Below are 24,769 nucleotides of genomic sequence, written 5' to 3' on the forward strand. Positions count from 1 at the left end.
AGGAGTAGGAACTTCACAGCCGTGCACTCTGGAGGTTCTATGACTAGTGATGGGTGGTGGCAAGTGAGTGCGGGGAGCTGGCACTGGTGTCTGAATGCTGGGGCTACGCTGCTGGATCTCCTGTCTCAATGTAGCATTCTCCGTCTTGAGCCCTTGAAGCGCTGACAGGATTTCTGGTAGAATAGAGCTACGAAGCTCATCATTGTCTCTTTTCATCTGCATACACATAGACTTTATATCAGAGGCTTGCTGGACTTGGGAGTGTCGCTTATCATACCCTGGCGATTCATATCCAGATGGCTCTGGCCATACATCTTGGAGAATTAGATCATCTGCATATGAGGGCTGACTCATCGGAGAAGATGATCGTGATACATTCGCTGAGATGGGTGCAGCTGCTTCGACGGCGTATTCACTCAGGCGATTAGATACTGGAGCTCTCTTCACAAAGCCTGATCCCTGAACTTCGTAATCTGCTAGATATGCAGGTTGGCTTATTTGTCGCCTTGGTCTGACAACAGGAGGATCTGGCTCAGAATTGGACATCATCTCTCTACTGTGATTCACGCTCCGGCTCGAAGGACCACTTGAAATGAAGGGGTTCGTAGATGTATTAACTTGCGTGTGAAACACAATAGGCAGTCGGTCAGAACTGAGTGAGATGGTTTCTTAATTGAAGAGAGGCACTCAGGATATTTAGATATGAATTACGTTTACTTAAGGACTTGGTATACAAATGGAACATATGTGTGGTTTCTGAAACAGATAACAATAAACAATAATCAATACAGATGTTTCACAATAAACATTAATAACTGAACAGTACACAACTCAAGTATAATAAGTAATAATGGCCCAGTCGATAATGAGCGCAATATTCTGAGTGTCCACAAGAGGGCGCCACAGGCACATGAATGCTTCGTGACTGCAGGGTCTTTGTCTGGGCATGTTCAACGTGAATGATCACCGCATGTAGCCAATTATAGTCATGTAACGCGCACATACATGATAAACTACAAATATACACTAGTAGCATGCTGAAATATGTACACATGAACATAAGACTACAACTTGTACTTAAACACTTGATAATTCCCGAGTTTAAGCAGGTAATACAAGCAGTATGGTGCTAACAAGCTGCTACAGGTAGTATGAGGACAACAGCTGATCTTCTGTCGCTAATAACTTTATAACCAGTGATCACTTACTTTTAATACACGCACACTGTAACACAGTATACCACCAGTGCCTGTTATGTCCCTTTTTGCCGAGTGAGGTAGCAGGTGTGTTATCCAGCGTTATCTCTCGTGTGTACTGTCACTCTCAACTAGTTCTTTGCTCAGCCCACCTCGATGATGCTGCGTTGCATTGTGCACACTGATTGGTTGTCATCCGGGGCTTATACATCAGCGGTCCTTTTGCACACGACACAAAGAGAGAACTGCTTACAGTTTAATTTTAATTATGTTCCAAAGAATTATTAAACTATATAGCTAGCATTTGACAAAGGACAGCTTTCAGAATCTCTCCAGTTCAGTGCTGGATTCGACTAAAAACTCCTCCAACCGACGCAGCTGTGGATTGTGAACCACAACCTGTAAGTGTTTATATTTGTTAAAATTGATCTATTACATGCACTGTTTCTAGCGTTAACAGTACATTGTAGCAAAGACTTACAATGAGAAATGCTGTTTGCCACCGCTAACAATTTAGCTACAAATTAATATTTAGCAATCAAACTGGTGTAAACAGTCACAATCTTCCCCAGCGCTGCAGTGTCTCTCTATGCGCCCATTTTCCCTGCGTTCTACATCTCAAATAACCAACTCACAAAAGATGTGAAAGACACTTGTCAGATTTTATTTTAGAGAGCTGGAGTAAGGTTCAGCTAAAATATTACAGCACCTGTGGTCACGCCCCTTCGCTGCGCAGGGTGAGTGGGTGAGGTGAATGCATGTAGCTGGAACCTTGTTATCTCACTAGTCCAGATGTATTTTTTTGTAGTCCCCAAATTCGTTCGCTGTAGGCTTTGCTAAGTTAACTCTGTAAAAGCCAATGTCTCCCTTTGCATTGAACTTTTAGCGGATTACAGTCAGAGATGTTGTTTATGTTCACACAGCTACATTACACCTCAACTAAAGTTTAAAGTATGATATCATAGTGGACCACCCCTTTAACATTTGTCTCTCAATCCAGATGAACAGACCGATATCAAGAACAGTCATGCTTACATCTTAATCAACCCATCTTCTGATACAAACCTGGAGCTCAATGACATTGTGTAAGTAAAGCTCAATTTATCCTACCTCAAAGGGAGGAAAGTTACATCAAAATCTACCTATGTGTATTGGTTACTATACAGCATAGTGTATGCGGAAAGTATTCACAGTGCTTCACTCCACATTTAATGTCTTAGCCTTTTTCCAAAATGTAATTTTAATTTTTACTTTTAATTTTCAGTAAACCAGTTTAAGTGCTTTCGTTGAACTCAATGCCATAACAAAATTGCTGTGTTTCAGGTCTGTTTTCTTTAAAATTCAATGATCAATGCTGCCAGATTGATATATACAATATAAAGTTTATAAGAAGCACTGCATTAAATTCCATTGTTCTGAATCATGTCTTTAAAATATGGACATTTATTTTACCTCAGTATTTTCAATGGAGTTTCTGCTACTGATTGCGATTGCATTTACACAGTCTTTCATCTTGTTTGTCACCATGGAAAGTAAAAATTTTTTTTTATTATTTATTTATTTTAGAACTTTTCACTTCATCAATGAATGCCAATAAACAAGTTGGCCCTTGGATTTAAAAATTAATGACATGGAAAATGAAATCTAACTCCGACAGACTTGTTTGTTGGTGTTTGTCTGTATAGTGTGAATCGGCATTTAAGTTTCTTTGAGAAACCAAAAAAAATAGAGCGAGTAAAATAGTTTTCTTCTATGGCATTTAATGTGAAATCCCAGTTCTCCCTGCTAACTATATTAAGTGTTGTCCTAAACTATTAAAATTGTAGACAAAAGTCACTTTGTTAAACTTTTCAACATCCCCTTTTTTCGCAAAATAAAACTAAACGAATGCAAAACACTTAATCAATAACAAATTATGGGAATACATTTTTATAACTTCTTGTTTGTTTGTTTCAGGTACATAATCCGTAAAGATCCTCTCATCCAAGCTGGACGATACTGACAGCGCTAAGAACAGCATGAGAAGCAATTCACAAATGAAAGCGGAACACAAAGCTGGATAATCATCTTTAAATTAAAACCTCGCACTGCTTACAATAATGCATGTCATAATCATATATATTTATATCAGTATTCATGTCTTATGCTCAGCTTGACGTAGACTTTGGCCCAGTCAGAGTTCTCTGTCCAATCCTAACTCAGTTTAGCCTCACAATTCCGCAGGACTCATGTGCCAGAGAGTACTACAATAAACAATAATGCATGGATCTTTTCATTTCCCACCACTTTTAATATATGAAGCATAATGACTATGTAATCAGCTTATAAAAACCAAAGGAAGGTTTTTTTTTGATGAGAATAATTAAAACACTGGGAGCAGCAATCATTTCATTACAATTACATTTCAATCCCCAAATAAAATGCTGTCATTATTTTCTTGCCAACTCTGAAATAATTTGAAGAGCACTGTAAAATCGGCAGCATGGTGGCACTGTTGCCTCACAGTATAAAGGTTGCTGGTTCAAGTCCCGGCTGGACCAGTTGGCATTTCTGTGTTGATTTTTCATGTTCTCCTTGTGTTGGCGTGGGTTTCCTCCGGGTGCTCCGGTTTCCCCCACAGTCCAAGGACATGCGCAATAGGTGAATTGGATAAACTAAATCGGCCGTAGTGTATGAGTGTGTGTGTGAATGTGAGAGTGTATGCATCACCCAGCCGTCATATAAACTAAAACAACTGATGCATTTCAGAAAGAATGACACATTACCTTCATCCATTCATTCATTTTCTTTTCGGCTTAGTCCCTTTGTTAGTCAGGGGTTATCCTGCATATGTTTTACGCATCTGATGCCCTTCCAGCTGCAACCCAACACTCCTTCACATTGAGAGAAGTCAGCTGAGGTGGCTCGGGCACCTATTTTGGACGCCTCCTGGACGCCTACCTAGGGAGGTTTTCCAGGCATGTCCCACCAGGAGGAGGCCTCAGGGAAGACTCATGATATGCTGTAGAGACTATGTCTCTTAGCTGGCCTGGGAACGCCTCGGGATCACCCTGGAGTGTCTAGGGAGAGGGAAGTCTGAAGTTCTCTCATAAGCCTGCCTCCATAAAAATGAGAGATGAGAGTTCAAATTCAATTTAGTCTGTGCTTATGTGCTGAGGTTCATCACTGGTTAAAGAATGACTAGACAAAACAGCTGAAAAGCTCTACATTGAGGCAGCCATTGGCCGCACCATCTTGACCATGCCATTGGATGTCTAACCTCTTTCCACAAATTTAATAAAGAAAACCGAAACAATGTGTTTAACATTGGGCCTGAAACCTATTTGTGCAAAAACACAGAATATTGCATGGACAGATGTTCTGTGCTGCATGGATGACTGTTCACAGTTGAGGTGATGCTAAAAAGTTCCAGGTACCATACACACTAAAAACTTCAGTGTGTTCTCCATTTGTGTTAAATAATGGAGTTTTGGATGCTTGTCATTTTTGCTTTTGGCTTGCCTAGCTGGGTTTAGTACAGCTGCACTACTGTAAATCACATCCTTTAATCATGACATTTACCTGGACTGAACTGGAACTAACTTGAATTGAACGCACCTAATGAACAGAACTCGTTTCATACCGATACATTTTTATACCAATTTTTCTATAATTTCAATTGTAAAGCTGCTTTTGGCACTATTTACATTGTATTTTTCATTGTATATTACCTACGCTTCATTTTCAATTCTAAAGCTGAGCAGGGGAATTGACAAGAGAAGCATGCTTCATTTAAGTCCGAAAGAGTCAACCACTTCCAAAGTATACTGATAGGACAAAAGCCAAGGTTTAGGCTGGTCAGTAACTGAACACCTGGGAAAAGTAGGATACTGTGAGAAGAGATGTTGGCCAGTAGGAGCTGTTTACCATACAGTCTGTGTCCTAAAGCCCCGATATTCTTTAAAGTTCTTTTTCATTCTTCATTTGAGGGTAATGGTATCCTGTTTTTGAACATTCTGACAACCGTATACTGCAAGAAACAGGGTTCTAAACATGTCAAAAGGCAGAGTTAGGGAATACACTCATTGATTGTGTAACTGCCATAGACCAATAGTAGCTCAAAGGTGTCTAGGAGTCAAAATTAGCTCTCCTAAACTACTGAGGCAAACCCAACATGAACTTCCTTTTGCCCGGATTTGGTCCAATTTAATTCACGTTTATTTCTATAGTGCTTTTATAATGTAGATTGTGTCAAAGCAGCTTAACATAGAAGTTCTTGTAAATTGAAACTGTCAGTCCAGTTTTAGAGTTGAAGTTCGGGTTTAGTTCAGTTCAGTTCAGAGTAATTTAATTGTTACTGCTGAAAGCTATTTAAAGAGCAAATCCATCAATGCACAGCTCCACAAGTCCCAAACCAAGCAAGCCAGTTCACAACAACATTTCAGTTCCTTATTTGATTTCATTTGAAGTATATTGGGATCCAGTGTAGTGCCAGGAACAAAATAGTGTAAAAAGCACTATTCTGCAAATGATACAAACTAAGGTCTGCCTATACTGTGTAACCCTGCTGTCCTGGCCAAATTTCCCCCAAACACCCTTACCCATTACCACCCATCTCCTAATAATCACCATAAAATTCTATTTGCACAATAACGGACAATTTTTACAAGACGCTAATGACTAACGATCATCAGCATTAAATGGTCATCAGCATTTAAACCCTTGAAACATTTTGAATTTTTTTTATTTAAAAAAGCATGTACATTTATAAAGCTATACTTTGTATAATATCATCTTTGCTGCAAATTACATAAAAAAGTAGGGTCTTTCTATTGCAGTGTGTATGGGTGGGACAGTAAATTTGACATTGCTCTCTTCCGGTTGCCCAACACAATATTTGTTTACTTTTTGTGAAAGTCTTAATAACACTAATGTAGAGTTCTTTTTTTATTATTTAAACAAAATAATACAACAATGTACATCTTGTACTCTCCTATTCAATGCGTTCAAAGTTTACCCAACAATGACGACTTGCGCTGCTGAGGGACCCAGAAATGAGAAAAGGATCCATTGTCTAATAATTGAAACTGGTGTGTGGCAAGTACATTGGTGGTGGTATCATTTGTACTTACAGTGGTAAAGAGAGACCCTTCTTACATCATTGATACATTAATATTCTTACAAAAAGACTATTTTTTTTGTTTAAAGGGCTATGGTAAAAAAATCTACATTTCAAGCTGTTTGGACAGACATACGTGATGTTTTATAAACAAATTTCGGGAGGAGCACGCGCAGAAGTTTCAGTATCAAATACGTCATTGACAATTATTCTATTATCCAATCAGTTCTTGACCATACCCCTATATATACCAAAGCTGTCTTACCTGCAGCATCTTACGACTTTAGCATCCCTCCACCACCCCGTCACCTCACCTCTTAAGCATTACAATCCCGGGGGGAGCGTTCTGGGGCCGGGCTAGATACTTCGCCCCTATTCCTCTGTTTCCTGATAAGAGGAATAACTCGAGTTTGGGTGTCTTCCCCGAGCTCAGAGCCCTCTCCCCGGACAGCACGCCAAAACGCTTTATTCTGAAACTATTGCAAGTGTGAACTCGTGAAGTGCATGTATGGTGTATAGACCTTCATATTGGGGTGATAGAAGCACACCCAGTGATTTTTTTCAATTTAACAACATAAAAAACGGTGGACCAATTGGGACGATTTTCAAACCGACCGCAACTTTACGTAGGAGAGCGGTCCCCCCGCCCACCAATATTGATCGACAGGCGCGTCATTTCACGTCCGCCATTTTCAGCGTGAGTGGAAGCGATATCACTAAAGCAACACCCTTGCTCTATTTTTAGATGCAAGGCTCATTGGGCTCAACACAAGAGCAATATTCTCCACATTATCACTCTAATCGGAATTATTGGTTGTATCTTTAGGTAGGTTTGCAAACATGTGTACTTCTCATTGAGTCTACCTTATACTTCAGCCGTTTGCATATCTCGTCATTCCAGAAGCTCCCTGTGATCTTAACTAGCATGTGTTTAGGAATTCTAAACATAGGTTTCTATCAGGGTACACTCAAGTCGACGGCTGGGCGCCGCGGGCCGCTGCAGAAACCTATGTTTAGAATTCAAAAATGCGTGGTGCAACGATTCGGGACACTTCATGTTTCTGCCGCGCTACAGAGAGTGTCTGGTGTGCCGTGTCGTGGCTTCGAGCGGCACATCCGGTGCCTCAGTCAAAGTTAATTCAGTGTGCGTGGTTATTAGTTTCTGTGTACAAGCTCGGCACTTGAAACTAGCACACAGTTGGCTGTAAAACTGTACAAAGACACAAATGATTTTGTACTCTCTGCTTGGTCTGTGTCAGAGTCGTACATGTACGACTGAATGCTGAACCTCTCACTCCAGTTCCTTCTCGCAGTCTGCCTGTCAGACTCTGTTGCAAACGCAGAGTGGGTGAGCTCATGGCCCCGCCCCCTTGTTACGTTGGCGGGAAGCCGAAACTAATTTACATGTGAAGCAACACACCCATAAATCAGCGAACTGTGGACACGCCCCCAACATGACACTTTTTAACACATAATAAAAAAAATCTGAATTGTGTTTTAAACTGAACCTAAACTGACACACTCAGAAGAACCATAATATTAATATTAAATCATAAAAAAGAGGTAAACTATGTGCCCTTTAAACACTTAAGGGCTGAAAACGTAGAGAAAGTGAGAAGGATTTTACAATTAAGCATGGCTTGAATGCTAAACATTTAATATATTTAAGTACATGTGTTCTGTGACAAATTTAAGACATTGAATGGTCACTGTATTCTTCTGCTGCTGTAGCTCATCTACTTCAAGGTTTGACAAGTTGCGTGTTCAGAGACTTTACATTTGAGTTACTGTCATCTTTCTATATGCCAAAATAAGTCTTGGCATTCTCCTCTTAGTTTCTGTAAATCCTATTGACTGAGTTAAAAAAAAAGTGATAGATCAGCAGTTTGACTTAAAAATCACATTTCTTCTTCTTCCTGATGCTCAGACTAAACTTCAGCAGACTGATCATGTATACATGACTGTACAGTGTAAAATGTGTACCCAATGAAGAGGTGATGAGTGCATCCATTTTAGACTCCAAGAACAAGAACTGTGCAAGAACTGTATACAGAACTGTTTATACCTTTTTGTATTTTTTTAATAATCCACATTGAACAGAAATGTTTAAAAACAAACATTACTTTCAAACGCATTTATACAAAAAAATAGCCATCCAAAAAAAAAAAAAAGAAGAAAAAAAAAAAAAGAAAAAAAAAGAAATTGTACCCATGTGAATATTTGACTTTGCCTTATGGATCCAAATGCAAAGTCCATTAAACAAAACAGCAATTAGATGCAAGCGGTACTTGGGTTTCTGGGTAAAACTTGAACAACTTCCAATACTGCGGAATTACAGAACATATCCACCATGAGCAATCTGAAATACAGATTTATTCGTAACCGAAGCACTCCAGATATGTAAGCCTGTGGTCCTGTTTGCTTCCAAATTCACTTTATCCTAAACCCAGAGGCTTAATCTGATATATTTATCATTTGCATTTTTGCAGTGACGGTTGATGCACTACTCTACACTTCAAAGAACAGAAGGCAGAAAAAGTAAAAAAAGAGAAGAAATAAACAATTTATCATTACAAGAGCTCTTAGCAGTCATTTTATTCAGATCATCGAGTGACCATTTTTAACGGTTCTCGGTTTAACTTTTTCTTTTGAGCTTGAGCTGGGAAACAAAATAACAAAAAAAAAAACTTCTGAAACTGCCTTGATTACCAACTGCTTTACAATTGAAAAATACATATCTACTCAGAAAACATGACAAGAGCCAACCCAAACTTTCCCTCACCCACCCTGACCTGCTCATCTACAGTGGAGGAAGAGACTACAAATCATACTGGAGTCAGCAGAAGGTGAAGCGTACTGAAATCTCAAGTGCTTTCAGGGGGGTTTGAGAGGAATGGGGGGGTCTAGCAGTCCATCGCGACACGTCTTTGGAGGGAGGGAACATCTCGACGGCCTCGATGAGTTGACTGGTGTACGGCCAGCGCTCTCAGAACCTCAGGTGGGCCTTGTGTTTGACCATGTATCTGTAGGAGAGATGATTGAGATGTTTATTAAGATGATATGATTCATAGATTTATAATTAAGGGAACAGTTTAGTAAAGGGAGCAATTCTCACTACTAACTTGCATATTACCTGCCTATTACTAAAAGGGACATTGTCATTTTTAACTAGGTGTTAAAAAAAAAAAAAAAAAAAAAAAAAAAAAAAAAAAAAAAAGTCTCTGATATCCCTAGAGTATTTATATGAAGTTTTAGAATACCCCAAATTTTTTTTATAACTCTTCGCAACTGCCCTTTTAGGATTCTATCCAAATTGTGCCATTTTGTTGACTGTTGCTTTAAATGCAAATGAGATTGTACTTCTAGTCCTCTTTTCGAAAGACAGTGGAGCTACAAATGCCTATGTGTCAGCATAGTGGTAGATTCAAAACAGGGCTGATGTTGTCTCTCAGAAAACATGAAAATGTCAGAATGCGGTTGTCTAAAGAAGGCCGCACACCGAAAGCGCCGCAACAGCGCACACATGACAGTTAAAAGTATCACACACCAGACGCGCACATTCGCATGATATTTAACATGAAACTAATCAGATGGCGCTCTGTGGCGTGGCAGGAATATGAACAGTGTCCTGAGTCGTGGCTGGGCACTGTGGACAGCTGCCGACTTGCAGTGCCGGTGTGTGTACCCTGATAGAAACCTATGTTTAGAATTCTAAAATGCATGGTGCTGCGTGGTGCGCGTTGCCGAGCTGCACTTCTGGTGTGTGACCTGCTTAAGGGGCCAATCAAACCGAATGCGCTTTGTGTTAAGAGGCGCCTTTTTTGAATGATTTACTAATGGCCAGGAGTGTTTTACGCCTGGCTTATGCGCCCTGCGTGGCTTAAGTTTACCGCCTGCTGCGCCTCACGTTTTTGCCCTCGCGCGCTCGCAGTTGAAAAAATAAATAAATAAATAAACTCTGAGCATGAAAAAGTGCATTACATCACTCACGTCTTTTTCATTCTCCAATCAAATGAAAGCAGAGGCAGTGTTTATGTTGAGGTGCTTTGTTTGTGTTGTCAAGACTTTTGAAGATGGAGAGACTTGTGGTTGCTGTTTTGAGTTATCTGGAGCTGTATGACTTCACAAATGTTGAATATCTAAATATTATTAAATATTAAAATAATATTAATAATCAACAGCAACACTCTCGCACAATACCCAGCTGATTCAGTCGTTGCCTTGCGACAAAGCACACTGCGCTTCTTTTTTTTTCTTGTCAACAAACAGGCAGTGTGGTGCGCCTTGCATTTTTGGAACGTAAATGCACCTGTGATCGGCCCCTCAGGAGACTATGGTGTTCGTTTGTGCATCCTAAAATGGTTTCTGCAGGTTTCACCAAGTTAAATTTAAGACTTAAGACATTAAGACAATAATAAATAAAATTTTAGACTTATACAGGGCTAAATGCTAAGGATTTTTTTCGAATATCCTAGTAAGAAAACATTTTCACCAGCCTAATGAATTTTTTTTTAAATGTTATACTTTCAATAATAATAATAATAATAATTTTGTTAGATTTATTAATTTTTTTATTAATTTTCAAATATATCCATTCACAATTGCCCCTATAACCCTTACCGAGAATAGAATATAACATAGTTGTCAATTACTTCATTCTACAATAATAATAATTGAATAATAAAAAATACAGGTCAGGTCAGTATCCTCAGCAGTAAATAAATTGAGAACATTTAAGCAAATGTTATTTTAAGGAAAGCAATTAATTATTATTTTAAATAAGTTTTGAGATGGATTGCTGGTGATTGTACAGATGTTAATGCCCAGACTGGGTAGCTATACATGAACAAAGGAAAATTAAGACCTGTTAAAAAAAAGATTTAAGACCCACAGCACAACATTTCAGAAGATTTAATACTTTATGACCTAAAATTTAGCTTTAGAGATTCATGGCATTTTAAGACCCCGCGTGTGCCCTGTAAAACAGTTGTCTCTGAGTTGCTGACATTATTTTTTGGCAGGTATAGCACTAAAATTGCTTTAACGACTCCTTATTTAGGGGTGTTTATTAGTGATGGGTCAGTCTTGAATGATTCGTTCATTTCTTAACTAAACTGTAATGTGACTCGAGAACGACGAGTCCTCTCAGGGAGTGATTCGTGCATTCCATAGACTGTAAAATATATGGACGTAGTATCCGTGAAGTCACACATAGGTTTCTGAACACTGCAAAAGAAGCTACAAGTAGGCGCGGCCAACCGTCGCCATTTTGTTTGCGCGTCATCGCACCCACGGCGGAATACCAAACAAGGGCAAGGAGGAGGAGAGTGAGAGGAGCTACAGACACCTGCTGGCACTTTGCTTAGACCTGGCAGACAGACTTTACTTTGGGACATGTGTTCTGACCACATGTGCTTGGCTGTACACTATATCAATAAAGTGTTTCGACTTTTAAAAACACTGTAGTAATACATTGAGCCACTAAGCATTGTTCTTATGACGTTTTTCTACAGGAGGAAAACGCGAATCACTTCCAAACACTTCAAATATAGTCTGTTTTAGTAAATGCAAGACTATTAATGAACTCCAGCATAACACTGTAGGACAAAGCTTCAGATGACTGTTCTAGAGCCTACAGCTAATCAATCTGACACATTCTGGAGTGCTTTACGAGTCTAAAGAAAAATGATCTTAAATAAAACAAATGCATTTATAGAGATGGTATACAAGTATATAACTTTACTCACATGGGAAACGAGGCCACATGAAAGGTTTGTGAGCACAATTAAGTGCACATAGCATCCCATATCATCTGATAATTGTAAGAAATAAGTCCAAAAGGCAGCTGACTGTGTAAAGCCACATAAAACAAAACAAAAATACGATGAATATGCCGAGATCAGTGGCTAATCTGCTGGATTCAGCTGAGGTGAAGTGACGGCGACCAGCGAGACCTAGCTGTCACTCAAGTGGCCACGCCCTTAATTATGCAAACTTAATATAACCTAATATAAAGGAAATGGATGAGTTATAAAAAAAAAATTCACCCCCTCACTAGTTGTCATGGAGGGTAATAATAGCTATATGAACCAAAATCGTTCTTTGTACCAGGCTGTAAACACCTTTTTTCTGCTGTAAAGTTGGCCATTCTAACAGTGGGTTAAATTGCAATTTGCTCTATTATGGAGCCAGGACTAGCGGAACTTTGATGAATTGCAGTTTCAGTTACTTCCGTATTGGCTTCCTGAGGGAGACCGGGAGGTTGCCGCTTGGTTCATTCGCACATGCACACATTTGTGCAGGTGGAGGAAAAGATTAGTTAATTTTTTAAGATTTTTTAAATTTTTTGAGTCCTCTATTGGGTTTGAGTCGTTAATTTATCATGTGAAAGACAGAAGCCAATCATATGCAATCAGAGCCGGAAAATGTTTTGATTAGTTCATTTCTTCAGGTCGAGTCATCTCGGTTTACACACTGTCACGTGATGAACGAACAACTCAAAAACCTAAAGACTCGAAAGGCGAACTAATCATTGCTCCTTTCGACTCAGACTGCGTGCACTGGTAAAGCTTATATGGGATTGTCAGGGTGACGTGAATGAACCATTCAAATTTGAAGACCTTTCAGAAGAGGTGAGCTGACAATCATAAACAAAAGACCAGGTTACCAATAAATGATTATTTTCTCTCTTTTATAGCATTGTAGTTATGACTTGTATGTAGAGTAAATACGTTTGGTAGTTGTAGATGAGTTTGGAAGCAACTTTGTAACATTTTAATAATATTTTGGCAAATTGAAAGAAACGAACGAAATGCTCATCTCAATGAACGAGACTCAAAGGTCCATGTAAGTAAAATGATCCGAACTTCGCATCACTACTGTCTATGCTAATGAACTAGTGGGAACTTGTTACTAGTGGACAGGACTTTCCCCCGTCAACTGTTTTGAGTGAAAATACAATTAATCCAATTAATGACTTTTTACCATTAGAGGCTGGCTATATTTATTTATTTTATATATTATATTATATAAAAACCAATATCTTAAAAGTTGATATTCTGCATGATTTAGTTCACAGGTGTCAAACTCCTTGATCTCTGCACAGTTTTGTTCCAACCCTGCTTCAACACACTTTCCTGCAGGTTTCAAACAAGCCTGAAGGACTTAATTAGTTTGATCAGGTGTGTTTAATTAGGGTTGGAACTAAAGCTACGGTCACACTGGGCTTTGTGTGCGCGAAATTCTGTCGTACAGCGCTGCGAAAAGGGGCGGGGTTAAACAAGATGATTAGACCTTTAAAAAAGCGAGCAATTGCTCCATGTTTTAAATTTCTGTCCAGAGAGGTCATGTTTTGATCCCCGATTGGTCTCACGCAGTCAAGTGATGCGATTTTGCAGGTCAGAGTTCACCAAGCTTGAACTTTGCACCGCAACAACATGCGAAACTTGACGCATGACCCTGTGTTTCCGGTCTGACGCATTCTCGTGCGCATGAATGGAAGTCTATGGGAGGAAAAGTCAGGTGTGACCGCAGCTTGGACCGTGCTCTGCTTTGGCCCTCCAGCAGTTTGACACCTGTGAACTAGATCATGCAGAAGTACACCCCTGATCTAGCTCAACATCCCTACTCTTACCCAAAACCTTAACCCTACTATTATCTTACTAACTTATTAACAACCAGCAAATTAGAAGTTTAAGATCAAATTCATCGTCAATGGCTTGTTATTAGCAAGAATTGTACATTAAAATAAAGCTTGACCATAATGAAACTACATTCTTTCGCATTTTACAACTACTACAATCAAAGCAGCTTGACAAACCACATTTTCCATTGAGAGACCGAACAGGTGGAGTGCATCTGCTTTTACTTGGAATGAATGCCATTCCTATTCTAAGAATGGATGTGTGTGATATCTATCATCTATAAAAAATCATTTATTGGTATTAATGATGCGCAATGTCATTACATTGAGATTTTTGATATTGACAGGTGGGAAAAGACACCAAAATTAGTTTCTTGTGCATTAAATCAGCCTATTTATCATGATTTGGGAAGGATTATGGAAGTGCTAAAATTTCATAACAGAAAACCATTTCACATTTCATCCTGACCTGTCGAGTGTTTCCCAGAAGCGAAGAAAGACGGGTCGGTCCAAGTGTCGTTTGTGGTGGCTCAACTCCAGCACAGTCACGTCCCACTTCTGCACATTTGGGTCCATCCGTGCCTCATCATACTTCAGGTGAAAGGCTCGAACTAAACACACATGAACATGACATGAACGTCACTATATCCTCTGTATAATCTTTGTTGTGTAATGTTCCCCCCCCCCCAAGACCAAACTCACTTTTGGCAAATATGTCCACTGGGGATCCATCAGGCAGCAGCCATGGCCAGCCCTTGAACTGCCAGGCAGGACCCTGAACGAAGACCGCCACTACACGATCCCTGTGTACAAACAACAACAGTCTCAAACTAAATGATTGTGCCCAATTGTATTGTACCATTAAACTGATTTAAAGAGATAGTTCTCCCCTAACTAGTTTCAAACCTGTTTGAGTTTAAACACAAAAGATGATATGTTTAGAAACATTTTATTAACATGTAACCATTGACTTCCATAGTATTTGTTTTTCCTACTATGGAAGTCAAGGTTTACAGGTATTCAGCATTCATCAAAATATCTTATTTTTTATTTTACTGAAGAAAGAAACTGCTAAAGGTTTGAAAACACTTGAGAATGTGAGAAATAGTGAGTTATTTTGCATTTGAGTGAACTATCCCTTTAAACGGTCCAGTGCATGACAGTCAACACAAAAAAATTACATAATTACTGATTTAGAGCATATTAATTTATACATTATATGTTTCATGATTAAATGTACGCCTGAATAAGTTATGGTTATAAAAAGTAGCCATTAATACCACCTTTTTGATGTTTTTATTGTAAATTGAAAATTGCAGTAGAAGCATAAAATTAAACTCTATAATAGCAAATGATATTTTCACAATTCAAATAAATACAAATTTTAGTACTGCTTCGAATTCTGAAAAATCACTTCAGTCCCTAATATACTTTTGCCTGAATTATACTAAAATCAGGCAAAAAAGTTAGTTTCAAGCTATTTTCGAGAGTTTAAAAGTTTCTTAAATGAACTTTAAAGACCAGTTCAATTTGGCCATTAAAACTCAATATCTCATTAGTCTGTACTAATACATAATTAGTAGTTGTGGCTCTGCACAGTTTGGTGGGAAAAAACAGTTCCTTGGTTCCATCTGTCAAGGTCAGACATTCTAAAGCAGTGGTGCCCAAACTTTTTCATATGAAGGACCAAATATCAAATATTACTGAGAGCCATGGGCCGAAGTTATTTTTACCAAACTATGTTACATTAAAGTTGCCATGGGTAATTTCTTAATTTATTTTACAATAGTTTAAAATAAATAGAAAACGTTACTTGAAATCATATGAACTAATGCAGTATAACGTTTAAAATGATAACTTATTGCAATAAAAACATACAATCACATTTATTAACACAGTGGAGTTCAATGATGAATACACAGGTCAAGCAGAATCTGCCTTTGACTTGTTTTGTCCATTTAGACAAAATCTGATTAATTTACACCATTTAATTGAAAAATTGCTTTTAACAATAACTATAAAGCAAACAAACAAAGGGTTAAATTAAATTTGAATTGACAATCTGGAAACCATCCCCATCATTCTCCTTTGCTTCTCAGATGGGATGACGGAGCAAATCAAAGGTTACAATGGGCCAATTTTGGCCTGCAACCCTCATTTGGGAAACTCTGCTCTAAAGCAATGGTCTCAAACTCAACTCCTGGAGGGCCACAGCTCTGCAGAGTTTAGCTCAAACCACCTTCAACTCACGCCTGCTTATTAGTCTCCTGCAGTTTTGAACAGTGGTTCTCAACCACGTTCCAAGAGGACCACCAACACTTTTGGATATCTCCTTTGTCTGTCACACCCATTTACAGGTCTTTCAGTCTCTGCTAATAAGCTGATGATTAGTTTAATAAGACAAGGAAAATGTGCAGAGCTGGTGGTCCTCCAGGAACGTGGTTGAGAAACACTGGTCTTGAACACCATGATTAGTTGAATCAGCTGTTTTTGATTAGGATTGGAGCAAAACTGCAGAGCTGCGGCCATCTAGGAATCAAGTTTAAGATGGATGTTCGAGAGTAAAAATAAACACCGGAGAGCTGACTTACTGTAGAAACTAACATTGTATTACTGAATGTGTTGTAATAAGTGCTAAATGTTTGATCTAACTGGAGTGCTGAATTGCAGAGCTTATGCAAACAGAATCACTATGATCAGATGCTGGTTCTCTCTATAGGGTTGTGCCGAAAGACGATAGTATTGTATATCGATGATGGGCAAATATATCGTCAAAAGCTGAGACCTATGACGATTGTAAAGATGATATTTGGCTCGTTTTGCATTAGGTAATGTAGACCTATTACCTGTTTTAATTGCATTATTGAATAAAATGAATAGTTTAATTTTTTTTTATCATCATCATTATTAATAAAAAATGAACTACAAATAATTTGACAAGTTCAGCTGTTCACATCAACATCACTTGACTGACACTTCAGGACAAAAATTATTTCGATTGCGCTCTCTCTCTCTCTCTCTCTCTTAGCAGCAGTTGAACGAGAGCTGCACGCAGGGCTCCCATAGAAAATTAGTTTGCAACTTTGTTGTATAAAAATAATAGGCTAAATAACAAAACTGGATTTAATTAACAAACAAGTTAAATAAAACGATTTTTAAAAATGAAACCACTGAAAAAGATGAAAGAACTCTGAAACCAGTTCAAATTGTGTTTTAGTAATTTAATAAACAATCGTTGGCGAGACTCCTTTATAACAGCACTAATGCAAGATTCTCTCTTGCTTTCACAAAAAAATGTATTTATCTTTTATATCCGTTAATAAAAGCTTATTCAAGTTAAGGTGGCCTATGGCCTATTTTTTCAAAGCATGCATTGACTGCTCCATCAAATCCACGAATTATACTTGTCATGTGTTTAATTCGATGGAATGTTAAACACGGATATGCACATTTTTCAGAAATTATTTAATTTAGAAATATGTTAGGCCTATATTTATTTTAGGCTAATAAAATAGGCTATATTTTATTGATTTTTTTTAAATTAGCCTATATTAAATTTAAATTACAACCTGTATTTTACCAGTCATTTTGGCTAACGAATTATTGAATAGATTATGAATAATCTATCAAAGAATATTTTACTGCGCTCAGTGAAAAGTTTTGTATGTAGGTCAAAGAGGCTATTCAAATAATAGAACTATAGGCTATTGTCGACTCACTGCAGCCATGTCTCATGTCCCATTACGCTTATCAGAAAACAACAAATGCATATGCCAAGTGCAACAATGTGTTAGATCTTAGCAAATACAAATGTGACACTGTTGATGATTTTATTGATTAGACCTGAAGCCATGCTGTGCTCAACTGAACAAAAACATGGAAAACTGCACCGTATTGAAACAGCCACGTGTGGGTGGCGAGTCCTCCATCCGCCTCCTGTCTGAAAGGACTTAATTCATCCTTGTTTCTTCCGTGCGCAAATAAATATAATTTCATTTGCTCTCATCCATATATATTATAGTCATTTTGCGGCAGTCCCAGAGGCTGCGGATAAAGGCATGAAACTCAAAGTCACGATCAAATCCTGTACCCTGCCGAACTGTTTCATCGAGTCTTGTTTGAAATGATTTCGGTCTCAGCACCAATTTAGCTGTAAGAGCACGGTGATTTGCATTGGTTTGAATTATTATCCAAGATCAAACGTAATGCAAATGCAGTAGGTTATTAAAATACATTTTCAAAAAAATAAAATAAATAACTGCTGAAAGGTTATTAAATACGTGGTGAAATAGAACAATAAAATATTATATATAAATAAACATAACACTGCAATAGTATTGTGTATCGCTAATCTCAGAGGGGATGATATGGCAATCTGAAAATTTCTTATATCGCCCAACACTAGTTCTCTCACGGCGGTCTAATTTTCTTTTTACACCCAAACAAAAAGAAAAAAAAAAAAAAAAAAACTTTGCCATGAGTACTGATCAACTTCTAAACAAAACAAAAAAATCCATTATATCAGTTGATGCACTGCTTCTGGATATGTGAAAGATGGACGCACCAGTCCTGTGGGGCCAGTTTGAGCGGCTGGTCGATCACTCTGTAGGGTACAGTGACGCTGAGTGTGGCACCGCCTGGCTGGACCTGATCTTTTCGTCTCTGCAGAAGAACTTCGTTGTCCCTCTGAATGCCCTGCTTCTTCTTTTCCTCTGATGTGACAAACCTCAAGAAAAACACTTTCATGAGTTCTCGAAAATATATTATAGCAACTGCATGTGAGAATGTCAACAGAACTAACAGTTTTGTGGCAAGTGTAAAATGATCACTCAGCCCTATGGTCCAGTTCCATTTCTAGTACTGCAACTATGAAAATATGTACATAACCCTCCAATTTTCATACCACACAGATACAGTTTGACATGTCCACAGAATGTATGCAAATTGATTCATTTATACAGCAGTTTCACACTCTACTACTTGCAAATTGTATTTTTTCATTAGATTGATGTTGATCGTAGGAAATCTTAAATGACCTACTGATGTTGTAGACACTCCAGCATTTTTTTTTTTCACTGAAACCTGGATTAAACCTGGCATTCTAAGCACTTTTACTGACTTGGTTCCTCAGGACTTAAGTTTTTTTTTTAATTCCCCTTGGTAATCTACAGTGCCTCTGCTGTAATCTTGTGTTCTGACTATTGGCTCATTTCTACGGTGGCCGGGAAGTACAAAAGAACATTACAAGGATTAAACAAATTTACACCAGAAGTGACACGGAATGTACCACACACTGGAAAATATCAGCTTGTGTGTGTGACTTGTGTAGACACAGGTTTATACGAGTCCAAAGCCACAGGTTAACATGAGTCTACAAAAAAATAAAAAATTATGGTTTGACCAACAGCTATTCTGAGCTATTCTGAGAAAAAATGAGTGTGAGAGTATTTAGAAACGTGTAAACGGGAGTCCAAGGAAACAAATTAAGTCCACAACCAAAGCATATGTTGACTGATAAAGCCATCAAAAGCGACCTCTACATGTAGTGCTGAATAGCTCAGTTAGATTGATAGGCGATTGATACACATGCTAAACTTTTTGACTCTAATTCGAATCCCGTTGATGACATGTCAATTATATTTATTTCTTTACAATAATTTTGGTTATATACTGTTCTGCCACACAAAAATTAAAATCAATAATGTTTACAATGGCACTGACACCAAGTAATAAGAATATTTATTTGGTATGGGCATGTTTTGATCCTGTGAAAAAGTGACGAATCAGCCAATCTGCAAACGTGAATCGTTTACATCTGGAAAGGGACACCAGTTAACATGGTGACTGGTTAAACCGTAACACCGGCTTCATTCAGATTACTTTTAAGAGTCCTAAAGCAGATGTTTACACCGTGTAGACTTGACAATGTAAAGTTTACATTGTCAAGTCTACACGGTGTAAACATCTGCTTAAACGATTACAGTGCACGAGTGGCCCTCGTTCAAATATTGAACACATTAATGCAGTATGTCTGGTGTTTCCGTCTGGTCCACGTCCTTTAGAAACTCCAAACACCGACCACACATAAAGCAAAGCCGCGTTAAGCAGCTCATGTGTTTGCCGCAAAACAGGCAAAACAACCCTCGACCAGTCCATGTTCGCTCACTATAAACTTTATTTACGCCATGTACTCCACAGCAGGGACTTACCACACTCACCACCAACGACAACAACGCCTTTCATCGCGTCACTTCCAGTGTGTGGTACATTCCTCTTCCATAAAGATTCTGTCATTGTAATTTTGTTTCGGGACTGGTAAAAGTGTTTTGCGTCTTATTTTTTTTCTAAAATGTAAATGTTTTATCCTTGGTAAAATCGTTTTTCCTATATAATGGTGTCTTATGATAGGTAAAAATGTTTTTCAAAATGTAATCTTGTCTTGAGCCTCGTAAAAATGTTTCACACTTTGTAATGTTGTTTTGCACTTCCCGGCCACCGTACATTTCAACTGACCAGTGCAGTCCAGTATGTATTTATGTCCATTTCTACTGTCAGAGAAACCAAAAGAGTGAACTGTATCATATTATTTGTTTGGCACATATTTTGTACTAAAGGTTGGAGGATAGACTCACTGCTGAGAATCATTAGCAGTGTATGTAAACAGACAGACAGACTGAATTAGTAAATTGTTTCCTTGCTACGTCACTTCACTACAATCCGATTCTTTTTATCCTCATGCACATGGTATGTTTAACTGTTTTCTCACTAGTGACACGTTTCGCTTTTCCTCTTACAAAGTCTGCCATGTAAATAGCAAATGCTTTGATGTCTTTTAACTGAAAATGTTAGTTATTTCTCTATTAAATCAAGTACTTCTTGCAAGTACTTACTTGAGGTCCTGTAAGAGATCCTTGGCATTGAGCATTGTGATTAAAGATGTTGTAGCTGCAGGGATGATGATAATAGGAGTTCTTGAACCTGAAAACCAACAACAAAGTGAAGTTTTTTTTTTTTTTTTTTTTAAATAACAATGACAACAGTACTAGAAATTTATAATTACTAATTCGTACATTCACTACAGAACTTTTACATATAAAATATTATACAAACATAAACATGAATAAAGTGCTTCGTACACAGCATATTCTAAACAGCATATTCCTATGCTACATTTTAAAGACATACCTTTCTTTTGGTTTGGTGGGGGTCTTGCTTGAGAAACTAAAGAAAAAGGCAAGAAACAAAAATATTTATATTGTAATCATGGCCAACATGTATATAGACCTGCTGCAATTTTGATCAACTGTACCCATAACATCAATAGAAATAGGTTTAATTAGCAATGCACCAAGCTGATCTCAAGAATCAGGATATGGGCATAAATCAAGCAGTTTTACGTACACATTAGTAACAATCACTCATTCTTCATTTACTTTTATCTGCCGTCACAGTATCTGAGGTGTTGGTGGTATACTGTGCTGCTATGAGTCATCTCGATTTGGACTAGATTGGCAGTTCAAGTTCCTCTATTTTGTTGCAAATATTCAGCTCATTGCACATATAAAATGTAAACATTGTATATATCAAGTCACATTCAAAATTGTGATCACAAAGCATTCATATGACTACGTCTTTCCTCATCCAGACATGCACATGCATTTAACCTCTCTGGAAATCTGTATACATTTAACTGATTTAAATACATTACTTAAACTGTTTATCGAACGTACATTATTAATATAAGCACCTGATTGGAACGTCCCTAGGTTTAACATTTTGAGATATGAATCTCAAATGATGCATGACATGTAAAATGTGTGCTTTGTGATGACACATTTTAACAGGTTTTAAACCCTGTATACATTAACATTTATCACTGTGAAGAATATCCCTTGCAGAACAGACCGTGGGAACATTACATCCTGCTTGTCAGCAAATTCTTATGTTGGGTGATTGATGTACAGATAATTTTTCTAGTGGTGTTTAAGCACTAAAAAAAGATTGAGGTCAAATGTGTCACTTCTGACATCTAGACTGAAAAAGATTAACAGACATTAAAACTGGTTTTGTGCTCAATCATTAGCATAAGCATTTTGAGAAATTAGTCAGTACTAATAGTTCCTACAGGTGGGTTAACTTTAAATTCAAGGACTTTTCAGATTTGAAATCCTTGAATTCAAGGACTTAATGTGGGGACTCACTTCAACCAAGAGCAAAATTACATAATGGTACCTTGTAAAATGCATTCTTTTTTTACAGATTTCATGTGTCCAACACAATATGTAACAGAAAAGCATTTTTAATGTATTTTTGTACTTACAACATCTAAGATCTGATGACCTATTTGTTGTTGTTGTATATTCATTTTGCATAAAGCTGAAGATTATTTGGTACATCATATACTGCATTCTAAAATGATCCGATATACAATTTTGCAAGTTTTAGAATATATGTTTATATGTTAAGCTTGTTTTTTTAATTCATGAGTTTTTACATCATTCTAACAAGAACAACTCAACATCACCTTAAATATATTTGGGCAACAAATATTAAAATAATAATACTTCAATACTTTGGACTTCAATGCAATGTACGACACAAAGGACCAGATGTGGGAAACGCTTAGCGTAATGTATAAATGTGAATATCTAACTGAAATAAAACAAGTATGAATAGAAAAGTGTTGGCAAGATAACTGTGGACCAGAGTGAATAATATAGAATTTTATTTATTATATGGCCCAGTCAGGGAAGTGGTGAAGATTTTTACTTCCCATCTTTTATGCTGAGTTCACGCCAGACGCAAAATGCACAAACAAATTGCGCTATTCGCACACAAATACACAAGTGATCATTAAGTTTACCTGCTTCATAAGCACATCAAATCTGCCTCAAATTCACTTCACAACAGACGCGGATTATGGGCAGGGCTTCTGTCTGCCCGGTGACTCTAGCTTCGTTTCTAAATGGCTAACATGGATTTTATTGAGAGAATAGCTTGGTTTATGTGCTTTATAAAGGCTGATAAACAGCGTCGGTTCGATCTAGTTCACTAGATCCATTCAGAGGTCCACCCAGCTCTGTGAGTTCATAAACTCCTCCAGAAACTATACCTGGATTATGGAAGATTTCAGCGGTGCTTCCGACTGAGCTGAGCCCAGTTTGATGAACTGTTGTCCGTGTTGACAAGAGGATTTTTGCCCGGGACACCAATAACAGGCGCTCTCATAATCACACTGCAGGATGTCTACTCGCATTGACTTAACATGCAAATTACTCACACATGATACATCATCCGTGTCTGGTGTGAACGCAGCATTACACAGGCCATCCTTAATGTCGAGCCCTGCACAATTAATTCATGCACTTTCTTGGACTTTTGTCCAGGTTTCTGTATTTTCAAAAACGTTCTAGGGTCATTATTTTTCGGTTTCACAGACTTAAGGATGCCGTGGGAACACAATGTTATGGTTGTCATCCAAGTAGAAGACTTTTTTTCTTTTACCTGGTCTGGGAACAGGCTGCATGGCTGGTGTTTGGGCTTTTCTAGCAGATGCTCCTTCCTACACACAGAGAGACAAAGAGAAATACTTTTATTCCATAACTGATACTTAGAACAGAACAGTTACATAATCTTTACACAAACTTCAACATTTTAAAATGATAACACCAACTCTCCATCACTATTAACAATACTACACCATCAAAAATATCCAATGGACCATTTTTTCAATAAGAGGTTGTAAATGGTTTGTTTATAATAAACATATTCAAGCTTCAATCAATGCCCAAGCAAAAAAAAAAAAATCACTGTTTATCATTTAACTGTTTATCATTTATTTATGAATTCTGTTCTTGATATCCATATGGAAAATTTAGTTACTCCAAAAACAAAATTTAACAAGACATTGATTTTTCTTGGTAGAGCAAAAATAAAAAAAGGAAACTGGAAACGCCATTTTAAAACCCATTGTTTAAATAGATCAAACCAAACGCCCAGTCTATTATACCCACAGAACAAATGCATCAGTGTTACGGTTTGAGTACAAAACGGCCAATCTATTCCTTGATTGAAATTAAAATGGGCAACATGTTTATTACCAGCTATGGTGATGGTTTCTTTGTGATAACCATTGTATATCCAGCATATCTAGTGTCTATATCTTGTATATCTAGCGTCTCATCCAACCCTTATGACCTCTCCCTGAAGCTTAGCAAGTTACCCGCATAGTCATAGCGGCTCTGTGTTGCCTGCGAATTAGATAAAATCCATGGGAAATCATGGCGATGAGAGTGAATGAGCAAGAGAACAGATTGTAAGAGGAACAGTGATGTTCTAAGCATTACAATTGTTAGGTTGAATGAATACAACAGTAAAGATATCACAAGTGCAAATCTCCTTCCCTCTCTCATTGAGCAATCGTGCTGGAGAGATCAGAAAAATATTTGAATGGCCTTGACAATATAGCAAGTTTACTAAAACCTGGCTGGAAAATTAGATAAAGGATTTTTTTTTTAATATGAATATTTAATAATATACCTTTTTGTAATTTACTTATTGCAATAAACAGTAGCTTGTAGGCCTATTTCCTTTTAGTAAAGCAGCAATTTATAGGTTCTTCTAGGGCTGCACGATTAATAAAAAAAAAAGATCATCTCGATTCGACCCCACACATGATCTTAATTCAGCCAATTATATTTTCAAGTTTGGGAGAAGCATAAAGCCAGTTGCAAAAGTCTTCACATTGTTTTACATACACCGTTTACCTCCAAATAATGTTGAAAGAGTTACATACTGTATTCATAAAATATAATTCACCCAAAAACTAAATTT

At 37.6% G+C, this 24,769-nt stretch overlaps 2 protein-coding genes across 2 annotated transcripts in view; one reads left to right on the forward strand and one right to left on the reverse strand.

The window, feature by feature from the left end:
* The window catches only part of kcnt2 (potassium channel, subfamily T, member 2), a 62,401-nt gene extending 58,773 nt beyond the window's left edge, over nucleotides 1–3,628 (forward strand). The window contains exons 28-29 of the mRNA XM_056472757.1: nucleotides 2,197–2,281; nucleotides 3,153–3,628. Of these exons, the coding sequence (XP_056328732.1) occupies nucleotides 2,197–2,281; nucleotides 3,153–3,198 (131 nt within the window). The 3' untranslated portion in view covers nucleotides 3,199–3,628. The remainder of the gene's footprint in view (nucleotides 1–2,196; nucleotides 2,282–3,152) is intronic.
* Nucleotides 3,629–8,700: 5,072 nt separating this feature from the next.
* Nucleotides 8,701–24,769, reverse strand: part of cdc73 (cell division cycle 73, Paf1/RNA polymerase II complex component, homolog (S. cerevisiae)) — a 53,939-nt gene continuing 37,870 nt past the window's right edge. Inside the window, exons 11-17 of the mRNA XM_056472768.1 lie at nucleotides 23,441–23,498; nucleotides 21,122–21,157; nucleotides 20,827–20,914; nucleotides 18,501–18,662; nucleotides 14,639–14,739; nucleotides 14,406–14,547; nucleotides 8,701–9,317 (exon numbers count right to left, since the gene is read on the reverse strand). Coding sequence (XP_056328743.1) covers nucleotides 9,281–9,317; nucleotides 14,406–14,547; nucleotides 14,639–14,739; nucleotides 18,501–18,662; nucleotides 20,827–20,914; nucleotides 21,122–21,157; nucleotides 23,441–23,498 — 624 coding nt within the window. The 3' untranslated portion in view covers nucleotides 8,701–9,280. The remainder of the gene's footprint in view (nucleotides 9,318–14,405; nucleotides 14,548–14,638; nucleotides 14,740–18,500; nucleotides 18,663–20,826; nucleotides 20,915–21,121; nucleotides 21,158–23,440; nucleotides 23,499–24,769) is intronic.

This window comes from Danio aesculapii, chromosome 2, assembly GCF_903798145.1.
Source record: "Danio aesculapii chromosome 2, fDanAes4.1, whole genome shotgun sequence".
In the NCBI taxonomy this organism is placed as follows: Eukaryota; Metazoa; Chordata; class Actinopteri; order Cypriniformes; family Danionidae; genus Danio; species Danio aesculapii.